General features: G+C 45.4%; 2 protein-coding genes across 6 annotated transcripts in view; one reads left to right on the top strand and one right to left on the bottom strand.

The window, feature by feature from the left end:
• SPTAN1 (spectrin alpha, non-erythrocytic 1) overlaps window positions 1-16,424 on the top strand; it is a 45,896-nt gene extending 29,472 nt beyond the window's left edge. For 2 of the 4 annotated variants that reach the window (XM_014873173.2, XM_014873170.2), the window contains 25 exons: window positions 51-248; window positions 372-518; window positions 1,067-1,170; window positions 1,299-1,461; window positions 1,954-1,968; window positions 3,635-3,766; window positions 4,103-4,240; window positions 4,596-4,700; window positions 4,915-5,123; window positions 5,747-5,867; window positions 6,014-6,135; window positions 6,609-6,741; window positions 7,137-7,235; window positions 7,498-7,657; window positions 7,870-7,946; window positions 8,098-8,307; window positions 8,540-8,836; window positions 9,312-9,424; window positions 10,224-10,241; window positions 13,299-13,353; window positions 13,849-14,045; window positions 14,389-14,442; window positions 14,834-14,980; window positions 15,270-15,417; window positions 16,101-16,424. In XM_014873173.2, coding sequence (XP_014728659.1) covers window positions 51-248; window positions 372-518; window positions 1,067-1,170; window positions 1,299-1,461; window positions 1,954-1,968; window positions 3,635-3,766; window positions 4,103-4,240; window positions 4,596-4,700; window positions 4,915-5,123; window positions 5,747-5,867; window positions 6,014-6,135; window positions 6,609-6,741; window positions 7,137-7,235; window positions 7,498-7,657; window positions 7,870-7,946; window positions 8,098-8,307; window positions 8,540-8,836; window positions 9,312-9,424; window positions 10,224-10,241; window positions 13,299-13,353; window positions 13,849-14,045; window positions 14,389-14,442; window positions 14,834-14,980; window positions 15,270-15,417; window positions 16,101-16,226 — 3,288 coding nt within the window. In that variant the 3' untranslated portion in view covers window positions 16,227-16,424. The remainder of the gene's footprint in view (window positions 1-50; window positions 249-371; window positions 519-1,066; window positions 1,171-1,298; window positions 1,462-1,953; window positions 1,969-3,634; window positions 3,767-4,102; window positions 4,241-4,595; window positions 4,701-4,914; window positions 5,124-5,746; window positions 5,868-6,013; window positions 6,136-6,608; window positions 6,742-7,136; window positions 7,236-7,497; window positions 7,658-7,869; window positions 7,947-8,097; window positions 8,308-8,539; window positions 8,837-9,311; window positions 9,425-10,223; window positions 10,242-13,298; window positions 13,354-13,848; window positions 14,046-14,388; window positions 14,443-14,833; window positions 14,981-15,269; window positions 15,418-16,100) is intronic. The other 2 variants (XM_014873174.2, XM_088177723.1) reach the window with 1 other exon arrangement.
• Window positions 16,415-23,343, bottom strand: DYNC2I2 (dynein 2 intermediate chain 2). 2 transcript variants are annotated; one of them, XM_088177724.1, is made up of 10 exons: window positions 23,150-23,342; window positions 22,236-22,490; window positions 21,454-21,563; window positions 20,296-20,453; window positions 19,758-19,867; window positions 18,888-19,055; window positions 18,682-18,772; window positions 18,291-18,523; window positions 17,415-17,572; window positions 16,415-16,838 (listed from the first exon to the last, which is right to left on the bottom strand). In XM_088177724.1, exons 1-10 carry the CDS (start codon window positions 23,225-23,227, stop codon window positions 16,820-16,822), a joined length of 1,380 nt encoding a protein of 459 aa, XP_088033850.1. In that variant the 5' UTR covers window positions 23,228-23,342; the 3' UTR covers window positions 16,415-16,819. The 2 variants fall into 2 exon arrangements, with proteins under 2 accessions (XP_088033850.1, XP_014728661.1); XM_014873175.2 differs by lacking the exon at window positions 18,682-18,772 and having other exon boundaries at window positions 23,150-23,343.
• Between the last annotated feature and the right edge of the window lie 263 nt (window positions 23,344-23,606).

Below are 23,606 nucleotides of genomic sequence, written 5' to 3'. Positions count from 1 at the left end.
GATCAGTTCCAGCTCTGATTATTGAGCCAGCACATCTCTGCCCCTTGCAGGAACACCGCACGGAAATAGATGCAAGAGCTGGCACTTTCCAGGCATTTGAGCAGTTTGGACAACAACTTCTAGCCCATGGACACTATGCCAGCCCAGAGATCAAGGAGAAACTGGATATTCTGGAGCAGGAACGGACAGACCTGGAGAAGGCCTGGGTCCAGCGCAGAATGATGCTGGACCAGTGCCTGGAACTACAGGTACTCTGCTGCAGTTTGGATAAGAGAAATAATTCCTCTTTTCATTAAAAAGTTTATCATTTCATGGTGATAATAGTGCTCTTGATCTGTCTTGCTCATACTTTGGATTTTTTTCCTCCCCAGCTGTTTCATCGGGACTGTGAACAAGCTGAAAACTGGATGGCTGCCCGGGAGGCTTTCCTAAATACAGAGGATAAAGGAGACTCCTTAGACAGTGTGGAGGCACTCATCAAGAAACATGAAGATTTTGATAAAGCAATCAATGTCCAGGTGAGAAGTGTAGCTGAAGTAAGGGGAAAATAGTTTCCTTTTTCTCATGTGAATTACTAGGAAAAGGAGTTCCTGCCATGTATGGCTTTTAAAGATCAGTTCTAAATATTCAGCCATGTGGAATCTTCTGCAGAAGTTTAGAAGCAGCTTATGCCAATCAAGACGTATTTCATTGCCTACAGCAGTGTAGAAATAATGTCAAGTATTTGTATAAATTTACTGATTTGAAATTACTTTTTCCCTTTATTTGTGGCAGAAAAGGGTATATTTCCAGTTTCTATATATTTCCAGTAGCAGAAAGCTGCCTTGATTTATTGAGATATCATACTGCTGAAGTTCTTAGCCCAGAAGATCAATTTTTTCCTAAATGACACAGGTGAAAAGTATTCTAATTTGAACTCTGCAGTCCTGTAGAAGAGAGACTTCCTTCATAGGGTCCCACTAATGTAAATTTAAAGAAGACAAAAAGGCTTGTTCTGTTCCAGACACTGCTTATCATTTGACTTTAGGGAACCACAGTTGTAATTCATGGTTTCTGGTTTGAATAGGAAGAGAAAATTGCTGTCCTGCAGTCCTTTGCTGACCAGCTGATTGCTGCAGATCATTATGCCAAGGGAGTCATTGCCAACAGACGCAACGAGGTCCTGGACAGGTCAGTGCTGCCCTGGGAGGAGAAGGCAGATGACTGGAAATCCTCTTTGGGGATGTTCTGTAGCTGTTGAAGGTGATACCTCGTGTGGCTCTAGTGTTTTGTTCATTGTATGTGTCAAATTACTGCAGGTGGCTTCGTCTGAAAGCCCAAATGATTGAGAAGAGATCGAAGCTGGGAGAGTCTCAGACCCTCCAGCAGTTCAGTCGTGATGTGGATGAAATAGAAGCCTGGATCAGTGAAAAGCTTCAGACTGCAAGTGATGAGTCCTATAAGGATCCCACAAATATCCAGGTGAATGTGGTTCTTGGCTTAAGAATCAGAATATCATTGTTAACTTTGCAAGGCCTCTTCTGGTTTGAAAATCCATGCTCAGGAGTTCTTGTTCAGAGATGACAGAACAGTGCATCAAGCTGGACATGTTCTCCTTTTAACAAGGAGAAAATGGAAGTTACATTATGCATGAAAGGAGACCCAAAATAGGACTTAGTTAGTAATTATTCATGCCTACAATTAATTATTCATGTATATAATTAATAAGATATGTGGTATCTGCAGCAGAAAGTTTCCTAAAGAAACCCAAGTGGCTATTCTGTCTCTCTCCCAGCTTTTAGACAATAATAAAATAAGGAAATTGAATTCTTGGATCTCAACTCTTTTCCATTATAAAATGTGAAGTCTCATTTCTTTGTCAGTATTAAGGAATAAAGTTACCTCTTATGTTTTAGTTCTGGTTAATGAAGTAGTATGAATGCACTGAACTACTTCTCTCAATCTGTTTTATAGCTTTCCAAACTGCTGGTAAGTAGTTTGGACTAGCCCTGGTATGTGAATTTATTTTCTCTGTATAAGCTTCTATGTAAGCCCAAGCTCTGGTTGCTGCTCCATCCATCAGTTCGTGCAATCTCTTTTTCTGTTAGTTCTTGACCTCCATCCAGGTACAGCTGTTGATCCTCGTCCTGTGGGTGTGGCTTCTTTGTTAATTCCTATTCAGCATCATTTATTTATGTATTTGTTTTGCAGGTGTTCTGCATGATCTGTTTTATGCTGCATTAATGATGTAGTTTAGGCTTTTTTAGGAATTAGCCCATAGGAAAATGGGGTTCTATCCCCATTTTTGAGAAATTTGGCTGTTTGATCATCACGTGTGATGATTTAACAGAGGGTTAAATCCATGAGTTTGTGTTTGTAGAATCAAAAGCTAAAGATGGAGGATTCAGTAAATGATAGATCTTGATTGGCTTAGTTCTTGCAGTAGCATAGAAGGGAGTAAAACAAAGAACATTCCAGAAAAAGAGAAGTACCAGATGGAAAGCTGACAGCACTTTCAGACTCCAAGAAATGGATTAAAATGAGGATATGTGGAGGGAGAAGATAGAACAAAGAAAGGGAAAGCTAACGAGTAAGAAATGAAAGAATAATTTGTCACTTCTGAGTGTGGTACATTAAATTATACTTTTTAGTTGGAAAAAAAAAGATAATTTTATATTAAACTAGAAAAGCTTGTCTGCAATTTGTTGTCATGGTAATTATATGGAGATAGGCAATTGGCAGCTTTTAAATTGAATTTTCCAAGTTGGTAGATCTAGCTTTGAAGGATATGCTTTTAATAATATCAGAATTTGAGATTTACAGTTCCCAAAATGAAGCAGTTCATGCAGAATTTCTCATACCAGCGCTGTAGTATTTTTCCTTTTTTATTTTTGATCTAACATTTCCTTTCATTCCATTCTCTAGGATACTCTCTACCCATGTCCAATGTCACTAGCATTTCCAGTTTATACTTGCAAATCCTGTCTTGTCACTTTTGTGCTGTTGTCATATTCCTGGTGGGTGGATGGATTACGGATACATGAGAGCTGCACACTCCTTCCCACACCAAGGCTCCTTTTGTTCTCATGGTGCTCTCAACTTGGCAGAGAAAAATTCTTACCAAATAATTCAGTTATGTTTTTATAGAAGTTTCTGGCTGTTAATTCAGTATTTTTCTATGTATATATAATGGGGCTGTGTATGACTAATACCACAACTGTGCAGAAAGCAGATAAGCTGGAGCAGTGATTTCTGTTAATTACCTATAGATTAGGAAGGGAAGTAGGAATTAGTGCAATTACTGTAGGAGTAGAAAGGATGATGTGCTCTACTCAGGGTATGTGTAATTGCTGCTTTTCAAAGGGGTGCATTAAAACCAGGAATCTTCACTGCAATAACAGCTCAGCTCAGTGTAGGGAATTTTGCACTGGCACCTGTGAAGCACAGAACATGCTGCCAGAGTTCTGTGTATCAGTTCACCCACAGTTTTGCCAGGCCAAAACTTGGTGGTTACTCAGAGTAACCACTGGAGCGAGCACAAAATACCCTACCCAGAGAGAACTTCTTCAGCTCAAAGCTGATGACAGCCCAGCCCATGAGAACAACAGAGGAGCCCTTTGGGCAGTGCCTGATGGTGTTGTGTTTGTCCTTGCAGAGCAAACACCAGAAGCACCAGGCCTTTGAAGCTGAGCTCCACGCCAACGCCGACCGCATCCGCGGCGTCATCGACATGGGCAACTCCCTCATCGAGAGGGGCGCCTGTGCCGGCAGCGAGGACGCCGTCAAGGTGGGCACCTTCCAGTCTTGCTTGGCTTTGTTTGAGCACTGTTTGGGTAACTCAGGCAGGACAGTGTCCCTCTAGAACAAATATTGCTTTATAGAAGCTTTTGTAGTTCAACCACACAGTGTAGATCAGGTGAATAATTCTGCTTTGATCTCAAGGATAAATTTTCTGATCCTCTGATTGAGGTGTAAATTGTAGCTGGGCAGCATGAAATAGTGACTCTAACTTGCATATCTGGAATCAGCAGCCAAACTTCCACCATGTTTTGGTTTTGCATTAATCGGAACTTTCTTCATGTTTCATTTGTGACATTTACTTATCTTTCCCACTTTCTGACAGGCACGCCTGGCTGCCCTGGCTGACCAGTGGCAATTCCTGGTACAGAAATCAGCAGAGAAAAGTCAGAAACTGAAAGAAGCTAATAAGCAACAGAATTTCAATACTGGAATCAAGGACTTTGACTTTTGGCTTTCAGAGGTAATAAGATGGGAATTAATGACTTGCAAAGCATCTTTTTTTCAGTTTTTATTACCTTCACTGATGTTAGATTTTGTGGAGCACTGTTTACCTTTGAGCAAGTCTAGGTTTATTTAAAAAAAAAAACTTTATTACTAGTAAAATTCTTGTGTATATGTTCATGTTACTAGTTATAAACAATAAGGTGAGAAGAAGCAAATTTGCATGGAACCTTTTAGGTATTAAACAGGTGAAAAGGTGTAAAGGTTTAGTAGAAAATTGAGAAATAATTTGCATGGTTTTAAAGCATTATAGTTTCAAGGAATTTGTGAAACACGACTTGTTCTTCATTCCATGTTTCCTTCTCCATCCCCAGGTGGAGGCTTTGTTGGCATCTGAAGACTATGGGAAGGACTTGGCATCTGTTAACAACCTTCTGAAAAAACACCAGTTACTGGAAGCTGATATATCTGCTCATGAGGTATTACTTTGATTTATCTTCCAAAACTAAAAGGGATAGTCATAAACAAATTTTATAGGTACAGCTCCTGATACCTGCTGGAGTCACAGACTTGTCAAAATGTGTTTTTTTAACAAAACCTGTTACTGCAAGCAGATTCTGATTTTCATCCTGACATAATGAGCACAGAAATGAACTCTGAACAATCCCTGCTCTCTCTCCCCACCGTGTCCAGGACCGCCTGAAGGACCTGAACAGCCAGGCTGACAGTCTGATGACCAGCAGTGCCTTTGACACGTCCCAGGTGAAGGACAAACGTGAGACCATCAACGGGCGCTTCCAGCGCATCAAGGGCATGGCCAGCGCCCGCCGCGCCAAGCTCAACGAGAGCCACCGCCTGCACCAGTTCTTCCGTGACATGGACGACGAGGAGTCCTGGATCAAGTGGGTGTTTGGGAGGTTCTGGGCTTGCCAGTGACACTCATATCCTTCAGTGTGGCTTTAGAGCTGCCTTCCAACAACTGTGTGTCTATAGGAGATCGCCTTTGCTGCCATTCCGGAAAAACTGTTTTGGGTGTGGTTTCTTATCTGCAGTTTTCTTTGGTCAAATCCCAGTAAGTAGAAAAACGCTGTTTAGACTCGGACATTTCATTGTAGTCTTTTTGGGAAAGCTCCTACCGAAAATTGAAACCTTTGTCAGTTTCAAGTACTTTCTTGATTCTAGTCAGTTGTTGTAATTAATCAAATGATCTTTCCACATTGGTGTTAGTACCTCAGAAGGAGAGAAAGACATGAGACTGATAGAAATCATTCCAATTAGAGCACTTCTTTTATCATGCTTTTAAAACAAAAACTGGACAATTTTATAAAAGATATCTATATTTTTAAAAAGAAAACAGTACAGAAAAATGCTGTCCTTCAAAGATGGGCCCTCTGTCACCTTCTTTCCCTCACACAGGAATATGCTGCCACGAGCCACTTGCTGTTTGCTAATAACTCTTGTACACAACTTCTTACATCCAGGATCTCTTCATATTCTATCTTTTTGTCTTCTCTGTTGTGTTTAGAGAGAAGAAACTGCTGGTTAGCTCAGAGGACTATGGCAGAGACCTGACTGGTGTGCAGAATCTGAGGAAGAAACACAAGCGCTTAGAAGCAGAATTAGCTGCCCACGAACCTGCTATCCAGGTAAGTGCTTCTCCCTATGGCAGATTTCTCTATAAGCAGCACTTTTCTTGATTGTGGAAGAGATGAAAGCCAGCAGGAGTTTTGCTGGACCCCAGACAATGCACATGAGGAAGGCAGGTGATGTTTCAATATCTGTTTCTCTGTAGGGTGTTCTGGACACGGGTAAGAAGCTTTCAGATGACAACACAATTGGAAAGGAGGAGATACAGCAGAGACTGGCTCAGTTTGTGGACCACTGGAAAGAGTTAAAACAGTTGGCAGCTGCTAGGTATGAATTTCTGTAAAATTCAGTATTAATTCAAAGTTACATGGACTCATAATGATCAGATTTACAGAATTTCAGAGTATGGGTTGTTAGGAATATGATGTAACAGCACCTATCACCGATCATAGACTCTACAACACTATTGACAAAGTTCCTCAGAGGAAACATGAGCCTCTTTTTGAGGTGTATGTTGTGTTTAGCCTTTTCTTGCACCAGTTGGAAATCACAGACTTGCAATCAACTGGCTTTAATCCACTACCATGAGATTTTTCCTGATTAGAAACTGTTGGAAGAGTTTGCTAAAGTCCTTTAGCAGCTGCAGGCTTTGTAGTCCAAGGAATTCCTAGAGCTCCAGCCATGGCTGCCACTGGAGGGGTGAAGTGTGAATGATAGGATTCAGACTCTGCACATTGTTTTTATGTCTTATATCTCAATGCCATAAAGCAACACTGATGAGTTTTACCTTCCCCACACAGGGGTCAGCGCCTGGAGGAGTCTCTGGAGTATCAGCAGTTTGTAGCAAATGTTGAGGAAGAAGAAGCCTGGATCAATGAGAAAATGACACTGGTAGCCAGTGAGGATTATGGGGACACACTTGCTGCTATCCAGGTATGGAGGAAGTTGTTAGCACTTCATTGTTGCATTATTGTTGGTTAGAGCATAACAAACCTTTTTTTTAACTGTCTTTACAATTTAGAGGTAATTGGTGGTTCCTTTTCAAGGCCTACATTGTAAAACAAATGTAAATTCACTTTATAAAAGCATCCCAATAATGTTATTTCCCATAGAAATTACTTGCTGTTTCATGTAGCTTTGCATCTCTTGATCTCTGACTGGAAGTCATTTCAGTTTCCTTTTGTCCACTGAAAACCACTAAGTTGTGCTAACCAGCAAAGATTAATTTTTGACAGAAAAACTTTATGCTAACTGATTTATAAAATGAACTACTTTTTAATAAATGGTGAGAAATAATTTTTAGAAGTGCCTGTGTCTTGTATTTGCAGGGCTTGCTGAAGAAGCATGAGGCATTTGAGACTGATTTTACTGTCCACAAGGACAGAGTGAATGATGTCTGTGCTAATGGAGAGGATCTCATTAAAAAGGTGAGCATGAACTAGTAAAGAGAAACCTTCAAAGGCTCCCAGGACATCTTCGTGTTCAGTAGACATGCTCTTCTCTGTCATGTCTTTGAAAAGAGCTCTTACTCATTTTTTGTGGCTGAATAAGCTGTTGGTGTTTTGCTTTCAAAGCTGTTTGAGTCTGTCTTTCAGCTGAAGTCCTTGCTCTGTCACCAGTGTCCTGAATGCCTCAGATGACTTCAACATCATACAGGATGCCTATTTTTTTTTCTTCCTTGTCACATAGAACAATCACCACGAGGCGAACATCACTGCCAAGATGAAGGGGCTCAGAGGCAAGGTGTCAGATCTGGAGAAAGCAGCAGCTCAGAGGAAAGCCAAATTGGATGAGAACTCAGCCTTCCTCCAGTTCAACTGGAAAGCAGATGTGGTGGAGTCATGGATAGGTATGTTCTGTACTGGAGCACAATATCTGGTCACAAACAAAAACTCCTTCATTTCCAAAGGTCTCCAGTAGCTCTTCATGTGCTGTTGTAATAAGCAGAGTAATCAGCACAGCTGTCCCTGCTTTATGCTTTTTGTAGTAACCTGATCCGGAACAGAGGGAATGCTTGAGATGGAGAAATTACATTTTTGCAAAATTTGTTACGTTTTCCAGGGGAGAAGGAAAACAGTCTGAAGACAGATGATTATGGACGTGACCTCTCTTCAGTGCAAACCTTGCTGACTAAACAGGTCAGTGCTGATGCTGCTGCCACCCTGTGAGAGAGGCACCAGCTGAACTCTTGTGAACACACAAGAATCCATGTTTGAAATACATGCAGGGTATTGGAAAGGCTAAAGAAAAATACCATCTAAAAAATCTTTTGTTCTTTTAATGCTTCAGGAAACATTTGATGCTGGACTGCAGGCTTTCCAGCAGGAGGGAATTGCAAACATCACAGCTCTGAAAGACCAGCTGCTCGCAGCCAAGCACATCCAGTCCAAGGCCATCGAGGCACGGCATGCTTCCTTGATGAAACGCTGGAATCAGCTACTGGCTAATTCTGCTACCAGGAAAAAGAAACTCTTGGAAGCTCAGGAGCACTTCAGAAAGGTGAGTGGCCAACCATGGGCCTACAAAAGTCTAATTGTGCACTTGATAAAAAATACATATTTGCAACTTCTGTAGCTGTTCATGCTTTTGCAACTAATGATTTTGGAGATACTGGAGAATTAACATAAGAATTTCTGAGATGCTTGCAAAGCAAATTCTTGCATGTTAATTCCAGATGAGCTCACACAGAATATTTCCATTACTGAACAACTGTATTTTTTCTCTTTTCAAGGTTGAGGATCTCTTCCTGACTTTTGCAAAGAAGGCCTCTGCCTTCAACAGCTGGTTTGAGAATGCTGAGGAGGACCTGACGGATCCTGTGCGCTGCAACTCACTGGAGGAAATCAAAGCCCTGAGAGAAGCTCACGACGCTTTCCGTTCCTCCCTAAGTTCTGCCCAAGCTGATTTCAACCAGCTGGCAGAGCTTGATCGCCAGATCAAGAGCTTCCGTGTGGCCTCCAACCCCTACACTTGGTTCACTATGGAGGCTCTTGAAGAAACCTGGAGGAATCTTCAGAAAATTATCAAGGCAAGTCAGGGAGGGAAAGGTTCTATAGTTTACGACCTTTCAGTCGTCCCTGGAGGTTGTTCTCTGAGATAATGGGTACAAGAGTTTGTCACTATAATAGTCAAAATATCTCAGAATTCGTGAGCAAAGAAAAATTGCCATTAGCTATAAGCTTCTGCTATTGTCAGTTGTTCTCATGGTTTTACATTGGTGGCTCTCCCAAAGGCAAAATACATGTGTCTCATTTCCTAACTGTAATAGAAATTTAACTTCTCTGCTACACAGTGAAGCAACTGCTGGTTCAATTCCAGTTCTCAGGACTTCAGTTCAGAATTATCACCTGAAATCTTTTTTTCTAGATGTCCAGGACACTGAGAACTCAATCTTGTTTTGAGGCTTAGAACTGTGCTGGGATACAGCTTTTCATTTCTGCTTTCTGTTACAGGATGAGACCAATCCCTTTATTTCTCTGAAATTACTGTTGTTCATTTCTCAGGAACGTGAACTGGAGCTGCAGAAGGAACAGCGAAGGCAGGAAGAAAATGACAAACTGCGTCAGGAATTTGCTCAGCATGCCAATGCCTTCCATCAGTGGATTCAGGAGACCAGGTACAGTTTCTCTTTCCAGGACCTGCCCTTAGAGAATTCCTTAGGGAATATTTGTATGCATCCTCCATCTCTTTGGACTGTGGTCCTACTGAAAAACAGCTCATCAGGACTTGTCCATTCCCTGCAGTTGGAATTTGAGGGAGGCTCCATTAGCTACAGGGGAAAGGAAAGCCATGAAACACCAGACTTTAAAAATGTTCCTATTTCTGATTTAGTTTTCCTGCAGTAATTCCAGTTATCCAGGACTTCGTTTTTCTCCTGTTATTCCTGAACAAGGCTGCAGCACAGCTGGGGAGGTGGAGCACAAATAGCTCCAAGCAGACTCTGAAGTGCCAGCAGCATTTCTGTTAATGCCCCTTTTGTATTGAGTAGTGTATTGGGAATCTTACTGGAGTTCAAATAGAGAAAGAAGATGTGAAAAGAGCTTAAAACTTCATAATGGTTTCCCTGGGCTACTGTCTAATAATGTTCTCTAAGGAGAGGGAGTAAAGATTTAACAACTGTGTTAGAAATAAAAAGTCTCAAGGTTGAGCATTGCAGGTGCCTGCGCTCAGTCAGTGCTGTTAGCAGCTCTGACAGGTTCTGGTTGGGGGTCAGAGGAGGTGAGTTCTGTTCTATGTAACCTTGTGATTCTCTGTCTGTGTGTTTGCAAATAGTTCTGTATGTCTCTTCATTAAATAATGAAATATAAATATGATTTTTAACTTTTTGATGTTTGCTTCCCACCCGAATCTCTATCCCTCTCTTACTGTCTTGTCTCTGTCCTGCTGCCTGATGTTTGGATCTTCACATTCTACAGGACTTACCTGCTAGATGGGTTAGTATTGATTTTTATATCGTTCAAATTTTGGTGATGTGTTCTGCTCTGTGTGTTTTCTCCTGTCGTTACATTGCTTGTGAAAGCTGTGCTCAAACCCCTCTTATTTGAAAAGAGCAACCTTTTGCTGAGGTGCACAGACACAGGAAACAAGATTTTGGAGTAGTTCACTATAAACCAGTGGAAGTATGACAATTTCCTAGTCAAAAGTAGAATTACAACAGGCAGCCACTGGCACGCGATGGAATTCCTGACTTTTACTCTTGCTTTCTCTGAGGGCTTGCACAGGAAAATGCCCTTAATTTGAGAAGATGTGTGAGAGTGTAGCTGCTTTCCAAAGGCAGGATATTCTGACATTTCTAGTTTTTCAGCTTAAGAGACTTGCTTAGTGAAATAAAACATTTGACCATAACTGTTCTGAGAACAATGAAATCTCCAAAGTATTGACTGGTTTTGATAAGAAAGGAAGATTCTTACAACATTTTGCTGAAATTACATCTCGTAAAACCCTTTAGTTTGCAAATATGAATTGCCCATGTTTCATCTGCTGCAGAACCATGGCCTACACAGATTTTAGCCTTGACAGGAGAAAACCAATCTTCCAGCATGAATCCAAGAAGCTGTTGGAGTTTGCCAGCAGTTTTAAGCTACTCTGTGTCCACAGCAATGATTCCTGATGAGGATGTGTGCTGGCCATTTGTCTGGAACTGAAAAGAAAATAATAAGATCTTTAAATGTTTTCAGACTACGAGGGCCTCTGCAAATGTGTCTGTCTGGCAGTTAAATTCCTTCAGCAGGATGAGTCTCAGCACAGTGGAAGCTTTGTGATAAGATGTGATGTCAAATGCCAGCAGTCTCTGAGCCAGGGCAGGGGCTGTGTGTGAGCCTGTGCACAAGGCTGGAGAAGGCCAGGGCCTTGCTGCTAAAGAGTGGAATCTTCACAGATAATTCTGCTGCTTATTTGCTTTGTAATGATCACAGTCTCTTGTGTTCTGCCAGATAAAAATAGATCGTTTGCCCTGGTTTTGTTGTACAGAGTAATGGAACCAAGCAGATTTTCCACGAATGGATGCTGAATTCCCTGCTCCTTTGTCAAGTAGTGTTGTAGATTAGTCCTGGTATCCAAGAATGAGTGAACAGAAAGGAGCCATTCACTGAAAGACGCAGGGTCAGAATTAGAGATCCTCATGCCAGGCTCTTTTGTTGAACAAATTACCAGAGGGCTGCTGATATGCCAGGCAGAATTTGTCCCTAATTCTCTGTGAATAGATTAAAAACGTGGACTTAGCTCCAAGAGGCACTGGCTGTGCTTAGCCTGGCTTGGCGAGAGGGAAGGCAGAGTGTCAGAAGAGCTGCCGTGCACACTCCTTGCTTTGCAGCTTGTGCGTGCCCAGCACTGCCTGGAAGGGGTGTTCTTTGGGGAAGAGTAAGAACAATTTGGAGTTTAGGAAGGAAAATGCTTTTACACAATCTGTAGATGAGCTAACTGCAAAACTTCAGTTTGTCTCTTAGCGAGACTCACTTTTTTGTGACTTAACTGAAAATAATAACGGTTTATTTTTGTGTATGTGCAACCAGCATTTAAATAATTTTCTCTCATTAAGTACTTGCTTGTGTTTGCTGCAAGGCAGTGCTGGCTTGGAGTGTGGCTCCACTGCAGTGGCCGTGTTTTGGTGTGTTCTTTCCTCTGTTCTTTCTTTCTTCCTTTTTGGAATTTACTTGGTTTCTTTCCTTTGACTAGCATAGCATATCGTCGTGTCATTCGTGTCTATCAGTATGAAGTTGGGGATGATCTATCTGGAAGGTTTTTTTCCTCTTATTTTCTTACCTCACTTTGGTTTTCAAACGCACTTGTTAATTCCAAGGCTCGCTTTCCTTCCAACTAACTTTCACGGCTTAGAGATGCTTGGAGGTTTGTTTCCCTGTTGGTTCTTTCCACGGTTGGTTCCCAGCTTCCTGCTCAAGGCTCTGGGCGTGCGCTTCATCTCTAGGCGGGCGTTGAGTCTGAGCCTTAACCCTGTGGTGAGAAACATCCAGATGTTTGGTGCATTTTTATTGCTACAGAGTGATTCAGCACTTGAAATCCCCATTCTCAAGAAGCTCAAAAGCACATGGGAAGACAGAGTCCAGTGGGGATGAAAACCTGGTTTTAGTGACTGAAATTCCAGAGATTCAGGTTTTAGGAACTTTATTACCCCAGAGTCAGAGGACACCCCACCTGCACAGCACCCAGGCTCAGTGTCCATGTGTGGGTCATCCAGAGCGAGCTCTCACCGTACGTGTTGGAAGGACAGAGATTCCCAAACACGGCTGCTTAGAGATTGCTTGGGATATTGGGGTGTGGGGGAAAAGCAGCATCCAGAGACTGTCCATAGCTAGTCTGTATGAAGGAGATCTTGGAGCCCCTGGCCATTGTGGGGACCTGCATGTAAAGCTCAGGGTGGAAATCACTGGGCAGAGTGGCTGAACCTCAGCTGCTCTGGGTGCAGCATGGAGAGGTGGGGTGGGAAAGGCACCTTTCCACCAGGCACTGCTGAGCAGCAGAGGTCTGTAGCTCTCTGCAAGGATTATGCCACATTAAGATTACTTTTCAACCAAACCAGTAGTTCTCACCATCTTTTTTTTACCCTCATTTTCCCCTTTGTAACACACCTTTGTAGAGCTCCTGTATCTGACTGCAAATACAGCCCATCCCCAGTGACTCACCTGCAGTTGGTGTGTGTGGTGTGTGCTGGGCACGGGGCAGGGGGGCGGGACTGCACTAAATTCTAATTCCATGAGATACAGTAAAGCGGGTGCTTTGAGTCTGGCATGAAGTGTGGCTGCTGATCACGTTGCCTTTCAAATGGGGCTAGAAATTAACTATATACAGAAATAAGAATCAGACAAAATGTACAGTGTCAGTCTGAAATAGGATGAGTCAGAATAAACAACACAAAACCAGTGTTTAAATATCTGAAAGGATGTTTCATTTCAAGGAAGGACTGTTAATTTCAAGCCCCACATGCCATTTTTTTATGAGATAAGTGCTTTCTCTCACTGTTGTTCTCTGTTTAGGTCATGTATGGTGGAGGAATCGGGAACGCTGGAGTCACAGCTGGAAGCTACTAAAGTAAGTGATGTGCCCCTATGGCTAAAACAGCATTTCCAGCTGGCTTGGGAACACAGGGCGGGAAGGGAAATGCATGTAATTGTGTGGGAAAATCTTAACTGATTTTAGACATTTGGAATACTGAAAAGACCTCTGAGATTATTTATTTACATATCTGATGTCTTCTTACATCACAGGCCATGAAACAACACTGATGTTGTTTTCCATTTTTTTTTCCTAACGGAGGTGGGGTAGGGCAGAGAGGATACAATGTTTTCAGCACATTTCCTAGTAAGAGGTTTTTTAGTCTCCAGGACTGGTTTGCAAGCCCTGGTTGATAGTGAGCATTAAGATGAACATTGCTCTGAATCTAATTTCACAAATCCCAGTATATGGACATAAAGTCCTAGGAGAAAAAGAAGAGTATAACCCTTCTTCCCCTGCCAGCCTCTTTTTTAAGTTTGTGGGTTTTTTTAATGCTCCATGATTTCACTCCTCTTTGCTCCCTTCTCACAGCGCAAGCACCAAGAGATCCGGGCTATGAGGAGCCAGCTGAAAAAGATTGAGGACCTTGGAGCAGCTATGGAAGAAGCACTTATCTTGGACAACAAATACACAGAACACAGCACTGTGGGGCTGGCACAGCAGTGGGACCAGCTGGACCAGCTGGGCATGAGGATGCAACACAACCTGGAACAGCAGATCCAAGCCCGGTACTGCCTGGCCCACGTGTGGTTTGAAGTGTCTGACTGGGGTTGGGGAGAAAGACAGGAGCCACAGCTGCCCATGCCTGTAGCCAGCCTTGCATGGTTGGTGCTCAGACCAGTGGATGTAGTGAGCTTGTACATCCCCACCACCTCCCAGTTCCCTTCAGGAGGATGGAGCAGTTTTGGAATAGTTCCCATTGGCCATGAGCAGTGGTGGGATCTTAGTGGAACGGCTTTATTCTGTGCATGGAATAGTTGTTTGCTCCTTTGTCCTCACCGTGGTGCAGCCACTGGACTTGGAGTGCCACAGCTCAGGAACTGCTAATCAGCTTGGCTGCTTCCTTTTCAGGAACACCACTGGAGTCACCGAGGAGGCCCTGAAGGAGTTCAGCATGATGTTCAAGTGAGTTGCAAGAACACATGCCAGAGGAAGGTTTGGGAGATATTTCTGGCACATGGATGTCTCCTGTTTACAGGATCCATTTGTGGCTCTTTTGTTGTTTGCCCCACTCAGTGGAGCGCTGAACTGCTCCATTCTCTGCCAGAGGGCAACAGCCTCCAGCCCCTGCTGCTGGGAATACAGCTGGGTTTTTTTTGGTGGGGAAGGGGTGATTTTTAAGCGAAGTTAAGAATTTGTCCATATTTTTCATGTATTCTAGATAGAACTACTTACTGATACAAACTCATTTGTACAGAATAGAGGCTGGTTATAACCTTGATCTAGTTTTCAGCCCACTTTAGAGCTCTCAGGACTCAGTGACTGACACACGTGGGTTCTGGTTTTATGTTTTTAGGCACTTTGACAAGGACAAATCTGGACGACTTAATCACCAGGAGTTTAAGTCTTGCTTGCGCTCTCTCGGCTACGATCTGCCCATGGTTGAGGAAGGAGAGCCAGACCCTGAGTTCGAGTCTATTCTTGACACTGTAGATCCCAACAGGTACGTGAGTTAGACCTTTCTCTACTGCAAAATACGTGGAGGTATTGGCTGAGGAGTTGGCTGGAAGGTCTTTCACAGGCCGAGAGCTGTGGTTGTTTTTACAGTGACTCATGTGAATGCTTTTAGAAAGGCAAGACTGATGTATGCAAAGAAGAAATTCACTTTCAGAGAGTGATCTGGTGTTGAGTCTCCTGCGTTGTCTTTCACTCCTTCCAGAACAGTTCCAGCCCCTCTCTGAAGGGCCTGGCAGTGCTGTGCTCTGGGTGCTCACTCTGTGTTTTGTTGGCAGGGATGGACATGTCTCGCTGCAGGAGTACATGGCCTTCATGATCAGCCGGGAAACAGAGAATGTGAAATCCAGCGAGGAGATCGAGAGTGCTTTCCGTGCCCTCAGCTCCGAGGGAAAGCCCTACGTGACCAAGGAGGAGCTCTACCAGGTAAGTGCTGCTTGTTGACCCCCAGGGAGTAGCATACAAGACTTTTGTTCATAGATAAAGCCCAGCACTAATGCCTTGGAGGCTCATGTCACTGGGACTGAGTCAGATCTGACCCTGCCAGGAGATCCCCTGCAGCAAACACAGAAATTGCTATGGAAGTCCTACTCAGTTACTTTTTTTGGCTCTGTAGAGGAAGAGGAAAAGCTTTAGTTACCAAGAAGCTGCTCAAGTTGAATAAAACAAGAGCTACTCAAAGGCCTGGAAGGGAGTACACTGTCCTCAGAACTTCCCTTCCATCATTTGAGAAACTAGATGGGAGATGTTTCTCCAGACAGCAATTCAAATGAAATGCTTGAGCCTAAGTTTAGACAGTATGAACATCTCCTCCCTCTCACTGCCCTGCCAAGACAGCAAGTTTTTCCTGTCTGAATACCACCAGCTGGCAGGGAAATAAAGAGTTTGCAGTGCTTCCTTGTCCCAGTTACCTGTTCTGTCTTCTGTTCAGTGGGAAGACTCTGGTCAGGCCTTCCAACCCTTAACCAAATAGTGCCAACAGCCAGAGCATTTCCATGCTGGGCGTAGTTGTGCTGCTCTGGTTTGTGCCCCGGGGAATGGGAGGTCTGCCTGTCAATGCCCCGTGGCGGCCCCAGAGCCCTCTCACCCCCACGCTGTCTCTCTTTCAGAACCTGACCCGGGAACAGGCCGATTATTGCATCTCTCACATGAAACCTTACATGGATGGCAAGGGCAGGGAACTGCCTTCTGCCTACGACTACATAGAATTTACACGTTCACTCTTTGTGAATTGATCTGAAACACTAGTACCAAAAGATGCAATGGACATGCTCACGTTTGCTGACTGTAGCTCTGCATGTGTCTCTCTCTCTTTGTGCTCTACAATAATCAATGTTACTTTATGATGTAACCTTAAAGTGCTTAGCTTAAAAGTCTTAGGGAAAAGAAACATGTTGCAGTGTGCTTCAATAAAAGTTACTGGTCAAACCACATCATCTTGTGTTTAATGGTTAAATCCAAATTTAACTGTTATGTGGAAGCTGTTGGTTCAACAACTCCAGCTGTTGGTTACCTGTGTTTTCCAGGCCAACGCTGGAACAGGTGAGTGGGGAACTGTTCCTGGAGTCAGGGCAGCTACAAGCTTCACAGAGCTGTTGTGCTGCTCCCTCAGTCCATGGTCTCACTTGCCAGCTGCTCCAGGTGACTCATTTCCCTTGGTCCCTGCTCCGTGAAGTCGGAGCTCAGCTGCCAGATTTTGACTGTCCCAGCAGCATCCCCTGCTGCCAGGAGCCGCGTGTGCTTGGTGTTGAATTCCAAACAATACACGGGGCAGTCGCTCATGGACTGCTTCAGGGACACTGTGGGCTTCTGCTTGCTCCTTGCTAGGTCAAACAGGTGCACCTCTCCTGCAGACACAGACATTCATTGCAGCTTCATGGCAACAGACATCGTATCTAACAGCAGGTGAGTATCTGCTTAGTCTGGCACTGAGAGTTATTTTTAACCTGTTTCCCCACTGATGGGTGTCTAGGCTGTGACAGACAGCTGACATTACTGCAGGCAGCACAGATTTGTTCTCCTGTCAGAAACCTGACACCAGCTTGCCAAATTCTATGAAAACTCCATTCTTTAACTCAAAAATGTTTGGGCAATTTTCTAAGGAAAAAGTTTTCATTTTAAACCATTAGTTCTGGAAGTAGATGTTAAAAACAGGCTGGAAATAGATTTAGCCACAGTGATCTTGCTGTGCTGTATTCCCGTGAATGATTGTGGCAACAGATTTTAAAGTACCATCAGAAGGGAAAAATAACTCTGCTGGTTCACCTTGCTAAAGTTCGAAGTGACTCTTTTGTACTAATTACACAGTGCAAACAATGGCCACTGTTCTGTGCTTGTGGGATCTGCTAATCAGTACAATCGACCTAATTAATACCCAGAACTCTTAATGTTATGCTCAGGAGGAAGCACCTGCAGTTACTTACCTTCCCCAGACGCAGCTGCAAAAACCAGTGGTCGAACTGGAGACCAGCATACACAGAACAGGTATTTCTTTGATAACTGTAGAGCAAAGAGGGGCTGCGTCTGCAACATGGAGTGCAAGTGAACTTGTCCGTCGGTCCCGCAGCTCAGAAAGAGGTTCCTGGGGGAGGGAGGAAGCAAGAAACAGCTCTTTTTGTTTCATTGCTAACGATAAAGAACAAAAATGAGTCAAGGAGCATGACCTCGGACAATATTCCTACTTTGTAAAGGTCTGTGTTTCCTAGAGCAGCAGTTGCCAGACTCTGCTGTGGGCTGTAGAGATGCAGCTTTGTTACTGTCCTCAATTAAGCTTAATGAGGGCTTGTATTGACCACTGATGGGTTATGGCCCAGGGCTGCCTGAGAACTGCTGATCTAGAGCTGGGTATTGTTCGAGCTGGGCTTGTCTCATGCAAATTAATGCAAACCTGGGCTGTCAGCATGTTTCACAGAAATGGGGCTTGGGGCCTCCACGGATGGTGGGAGAATTGCTGGCAGAGATGGGAGCTTCTCATTTAAATTCTGGCAGCTACTGATGTCAAAAAAATATACATTAAGATACTTAGTGATCTGCCCAAGTGAAGGACTTTTTCATCTCCGTGGCTTTAAACTGAGCTTTAATTGTAACTAACAGGATGAGCTAAGGAAGGTGCTGATGTTGCTTATGTGCCCACATGCAGCCTAGTCCAGCTTCACCGGGGCCACTGGATGTTTCTCCTACGACGGGAAGTTCCTAATGCCCGGTGACCCTTTTTTGGAACCTGTACACACTCCCAAAGGCAATTTGAAAAATCTGTGCTTAGAGCCAGGCAGCGAGAGTGTCCCACATGCAGCACTTGCCTGTGGAAGGGCGAGCAGCTCACGGAGTACACGGGCCCAGCGTGAGGGGAGAAGGCGAATTCTGCCGGGGCCCTGAGGGGAACGGAGCCGCCGGGCCGCGGGAGAGCCGCGGTCTGCGCCACGGCAGAGCACCTCAGGGAATACCCGCCTTCCACACCCACAACGAACACATCGGCATCGAAGTGAGAGAAGGACAGCGATGTCACCCCCACGGCTGCCTCTCCCCAGGCCACCTGGGGAAAGAGAGACACAGCCGGTGTGAGCTGGGGCTCCAGAGAGAGGCACACGCAGGCAGAGAGCCTGCTGGGGACCCAGCAGCACAGCTTGTGACAGCTCTGTGCTTGCAGCACTGAACCCTTCCTACAAAGGGGTTCACATGAATTAACATTACAAGTTCTCCATCCCAGCAACTTCTCTTTAGAGCATGGCAAAACCTCAGCTGTTGTCAGTCTTCCAAGAATGATTTCCATATGGTAAAGGAGCTGTGGATTGAGGGTGTGTATGTTCAGAAGGGGCTTTTCCTGGCCCTTTTTGGGGCAGGGTGAGCTCTGACACTTAGGCTCCAGGGCTCAGAGCACTCTGAGCTGCTGAACTCACCTTCTTCAGCCGAGTGCTGCGAGGGACCTGCTGAGCCACGATGGCAAATCCTTCAGCCAAGGCCAGCCGCCCGTCCCGCTCCTCCCTCCACACGAGGATCTTCCCATCTGTTGCCACACTCAAGAGCCGGGCGTGGTTTCTGTGCTTGGTGTCAGGTAACCAGTTAACCTGTTCCAAATGCCATGAGCTCAGGACACGGGGATTGTCACAAGTGCCCTGCCCCTGCAGCCTGCGGTGACTGCATCTACCCGACACAGGAGCAGAGCCGGGCACCAGCCTGGTACCAAACGAGCTCTGCTGGGAGCTGGAACAGACACAGATGCAAGGAGAGAAACGCATTTAGGGCTGAATCTCCATTGCAGTTTCTGTGCTTTACCTGCCCTCAGTTTTGGGAAGGGCGTTTATGGCACTTTCACCCAGCTCCAAACAACAGCATTTTCCTTAGTAGCAGATGAGAAAAATACACAGAATGTCCAAAGTCACAAGGCCCCAGAAGGGCCAAATCCTTAGGAAGCCAGACTGCTTGTAAATCCACTTAAAGCATGTTGTTTAGGCTTCCAAGGATCAGTGACACTTTCCCATTTGTTTTTAAACCACTCCAAGTATCATTGGCTGCATCTCCCTTAAAAAACAATTACAGTTTGGGAATGGGTCTGCTCTTCACTTATCCTGGAGAGTGAGAAGTTATTTTTTACAAGTTAAGTGTCTGTTCAGGAGCTAGATTTGGGGCAAAATAGCCAACCAAAAAAGAATATAACTACTGAAATGTCTGTGAACTGTCTGGCTGTGGATGGGAACCAAAGGGATGACACAGAGCAGTGGCAGCTCTTACCTGCCCCAGCCCCGTGTGCTGTCAATGTTTTCTGTTACCTGATAGACTGGGTCAGTGTGGGTGTCATCTGTCATCCCTGTCCTCCAGATCACAGGGTCTTCTGTCCTGCTGGTGTCCCACACCACCAACTCCCCACTGAACAGGCCACCTGAAAGGACAAATACCAAAGGTCTGACAGCTCAGAACAAATGCACAAATGGAGCAATGGTGGAAACAGACCCACCAGATTCAAAGGTTGGGCAGTTCTGTGCAAGGCACAGCCAGTTCTGGTGCAAGAGAATATTACTCTGCTGAAATAACTTTATTCCCTTACAGCCAGGGCTGGATTTCCTTCTGTCACCTTTCTCTGAGAAGGGGATATAAAAGCAGGTGTCACTGAAAAGGCAGCAAATCCCATTTCAGAAGAATAGTGCACTTATCTGTGTTGGTGGACATTAGTCCCTCAGTTTGAGGAGCTGCAGCTCTGTACCTTTTACAGGAAATCTGAGGCTGAACTCAGAGAGAGAAACCAAAGGATCCAGGTTGCAGGAAAAAAGGGGTATGTTTCAAGCATAGTCTGGGGTAAGAACAACCCACCAGCTATCAGTGATGGCTGGGAGGGATGGAAAGCCAGGCACATGACAGAACTGGGAACATCCACCACCAGGTCAGGGTGCTGTGGATTCAACCCTCTTCTGTCCAGATTCCAGGTACAAACATAGGATTTTTCTGTGCTCCAGTCCCCATCATCCAACCTGAAAAACAAAATGCTACATCTTGCTTTGTGTGTTCCAGAGGATTCCAGTCCAGCAGAGGTCTGAGATTCCCTATTGGTCACCTCAATGCGCTGCTTTGTGTCCTGTCATGAAGCAATCATGAGGGGATGGAACTTCTCTGTGGGCTGGTTTATACAGGATGTGAAAGGGCACATGTCTGTGCTTAAATTTTGGGTACAATTTCCCTATTCCAAGACCTACTCGCCATTCAAGTAATGGGAACAATCAAAAGGGTGCATATGGAAAGTTCATAGAAGGAATTTTGCTGAGGGTACCCACAGACACGGAAACCACATCCTCATCTACAAACAGTTGTAGACTGGGAGAGCAGAAGGAGCCACTAACATACAGGTTTGCCCTGTTTTACACTTACTCTTCCCTACACATTCTCTCACAAATACCCTTTTTGCCAGGGCTTTTAATCTAAAGAAAAAGGGAATATTAGAAAAAAAATAAGGGCAGCAGTAGGGCCAAGAAAGAGGGGGCTGCTACAGACATTAATGGATTACATAAATGATTTGTGAAACCCTTATTTCAGAAATCCTTAAACATGTTGTTACGTGTCCGTGGCACCAGGCACATGTGTGAACAGGTGCCAGGTTCATCCAGGGTGCTCAGAGACCACATTAAACATCACGATCTCAGTGAAGATAAAGTGCATTCTCCCAAACCTCACCTACAGATATTTGCAAGTGCATCTGCTCTTTACATTTTTCAAACAGAATCTACCTAGAAACAAATCAGTAAGATCACATATCCATTTTTAAGGCAGGGGGAAAGTAGAATAATCATTCAGGACTTGCCTGAGATTTTGTTACTTTGAAGATTAATTATTTAACTTGTATAAAGAGTGCATGTAGCTATAGCTATATATGTGTCAGTTTATTACTGCAGAGAAAGCAAACATATCTAGACCTCGGGTCAGTCTGAGACATCACATCAGCCTCAGCTGCACTCCCAAATCCATCTGGATACTCACCGGCCATAGGAACATGCAATGACAGATCCCGTGGCATTCCATGAAACACTGGTGACCTGCAGATTTTGATCCTGAGCCTCTGGGTATGACAATGTATGCAAACACAACACCTGGAAAAGATCAAATCCAAGCACTGAGGCAACAATCTCTGAACAGAGAGGAATGAGATCAGTGCTCACCCCTGATGTGATTACAGTGTGGTTACAGTGTGGGTTTTCCTCAGTCCAAGAATTTATGTGAAAAAGTTGTTGAATTCCTGTTGGGAAACAAACCCACAACACAACTGTCACTCAAAACACCACCTCTCAGAGAGTGCACAGCTCTGGAAGGCTGTGCCTAAGAATTTACAGCAGCTGCCAGGTGTGAGTTTGGCACTTGCTGAGCTCCACAAGTAACAATTTGAAAATGCCAGTCCCAACATGACTGTCTGATACAAATTGCTTCCATTCCTGAGCACCATGCACTAAACAAACATAATATAAGCAGGCAGAGCTGCCAACTCACTGACTGCAACTGTTCCCTGCTAGGCTGGAGTGCTCTGAAGGGGCTGAAGAAAAGCCTACACCAACTGCAGGCTTCCTCCTCTCACTGCTGCTACAGCTCAGTCACCAGCAGCAGTTTTACCAAGCAAGGGGAAAGCTGAAAAAAACCCCCAAGGCAACCCAACTGGTAATGTTTAATTATTAGAACCTGGCAAGAACAATCACAGGAATAAGGATTAGAACTAACAGAGCAACTGCAGCCAACCCTGCTTGGACAATGACCTGAATTCTGTCACTTACTGTTTCATCCTGATCTGTCCAGTTCACTTCAAAGCCATCAAAGGCATGACTTTTCCAGTTTTTATTTAGCTCTTTGATAACAGCATCCTCCACTCTCTGAAGGAATGACAGTAGCCCAGTGTAATCTACTTGGACTTCTTGCTGGAAGTCTTGAACAGCATCTTTGCTCTGTTCTGTCTGCACTGCAGCATCCCGGGCTGTATGAGACTGTGCTGCAGCTTCTGCTGTTGAAATTTTCCCAGTCTGGCAAGTTTTCTAGTAAAAGAAGACAGGCAGTCTATAATCCAAGCAGAAAAACAAGTGTTGCACAACGCATTCAAAGCACCTTCCCCTTCCTGCCGTTTCACGGAGACATTCCAGCCCCTCTGCACAGCTCTGGTTCATGGTTAAACACAGGGTACCTCCGTACCTGCCCAGGTGTTGGTGATGCGTCTGTGACCTTTCTGACTGGAGGCAGAGATGCTCGAATGCCAGTCAGATTCAGGCAGTGCTCTAAAGCATGGAATGGGAAGGACGGGAGAAGGCAAGAAGGCAGCGAGCTCCAGAGTAAGGAGCGAGCAGCGCACACGGTGACAGCGCCGCATTATCAGTTCTCAAACTGCGGGGCGGCACCGCTCGGGTGATTGTTTGCCAATTCGTACGCAGAGGCTAAATCAGCAAAACGGGACAGAGCGGGCGGGCACACAGAGCCCCGGCAGTCCCGGCCCCGCACGGTGCCAACAACCTGAGCGGGACGTCTCGGTCCCGGGCCGCGCTGGAGCCGCGGGACCTGCGGGGGTTCACGGACCAACGGCGAGGGGAAAAGTCGGGACACGATCCCAGGAGGTCCGGGGAGGGCGCAGCCCTGACAGCCGGCCCGTGCCCGGCCCGGTGGTGCAAGAACGCGGAATGGGGCCGCCCCGGGGGTCTCTCACCGCCTCGCAGCGCGCGCTCCGGGCGCTCCTCCACAGCGACTGCACGTCGGCACCAGGTGCCGTCCTGTCCGCGAACATGCCGGGACCGGAGAGAGCCCGGCGGTCCCGGGGGTCGGGGGTCGCTCCCGGCGGTCGTGGCCCGTGGCGCTCCTACCGCCCGCGCCTCCGGTTCCCATGGAAACGGGCGCGCTGTGACGTCACCAGAGCGACGAGCCCGCCGGCTGCGAGCGGTAAAGTGAGGCGGGCGGGGCCATGTTGGGGAAGGGCGCGGAGCGGCGGTGCTGCGGGGGCGGTGGCTCCGTGCGGGAGAGGGGTGCGTCCTATCCCGGCACCTTCGTTAGAGCCGTGGGCCCGGCAGAGGCTGCTTCTTTCCCTTCGGTCGTTCCCGCCGCAGCTGCGCTGGGGCCTGGCTGGTCTCGCCGCACCGCCGGGGACACAAGTGGCAGCGCAGGGGAAG

Source organism: Sturnus vulgaris, chromosome 22 (genome assembly GCF_052056855.1).
Source record: "Sturnus vulgaris isolate bStuVul1 chromosome 22, bStuVul1.hap1, whole genome shotgun sequence".
Lineage (NCBI taxonomy): Eukaryota > Metazoa > Chordata > Aves > Passeriformes > Sturnidae > Sturnus > Sturnus vulgaris.
The sequence above is the reverse complement of the archived record's forward strand: the minus strand, read 5'-3'. Positions and strand labels throughout refer to the sequence as shown.

Excerpts from the sequence above, each read along its gene's own strand:
- DYNC2I2 (XM_014873175.2), bottom strand. The coding sequence starts at position 23,227 with ATGTTCGCGGACAGGACGGCACCTGGTGCCGACGTGCAGTCGCTGTGG. Across the intron at positions 21,564-22,235 it reads GGACAGATCAGGATGAAACA|GTGTTGTGTTTGCATACATT; the intron begins GTAAGTGACAGA and ends GATCTTTTCCAG. Across the intron at positions 17,573-18,290 it reads AGCTGCTCGCCCTTCCACAG|GAACCTCTTTCTGAGCTGCG; the intron begins GCAAGTGCTGCA and ends TCCCTCCCCCAG.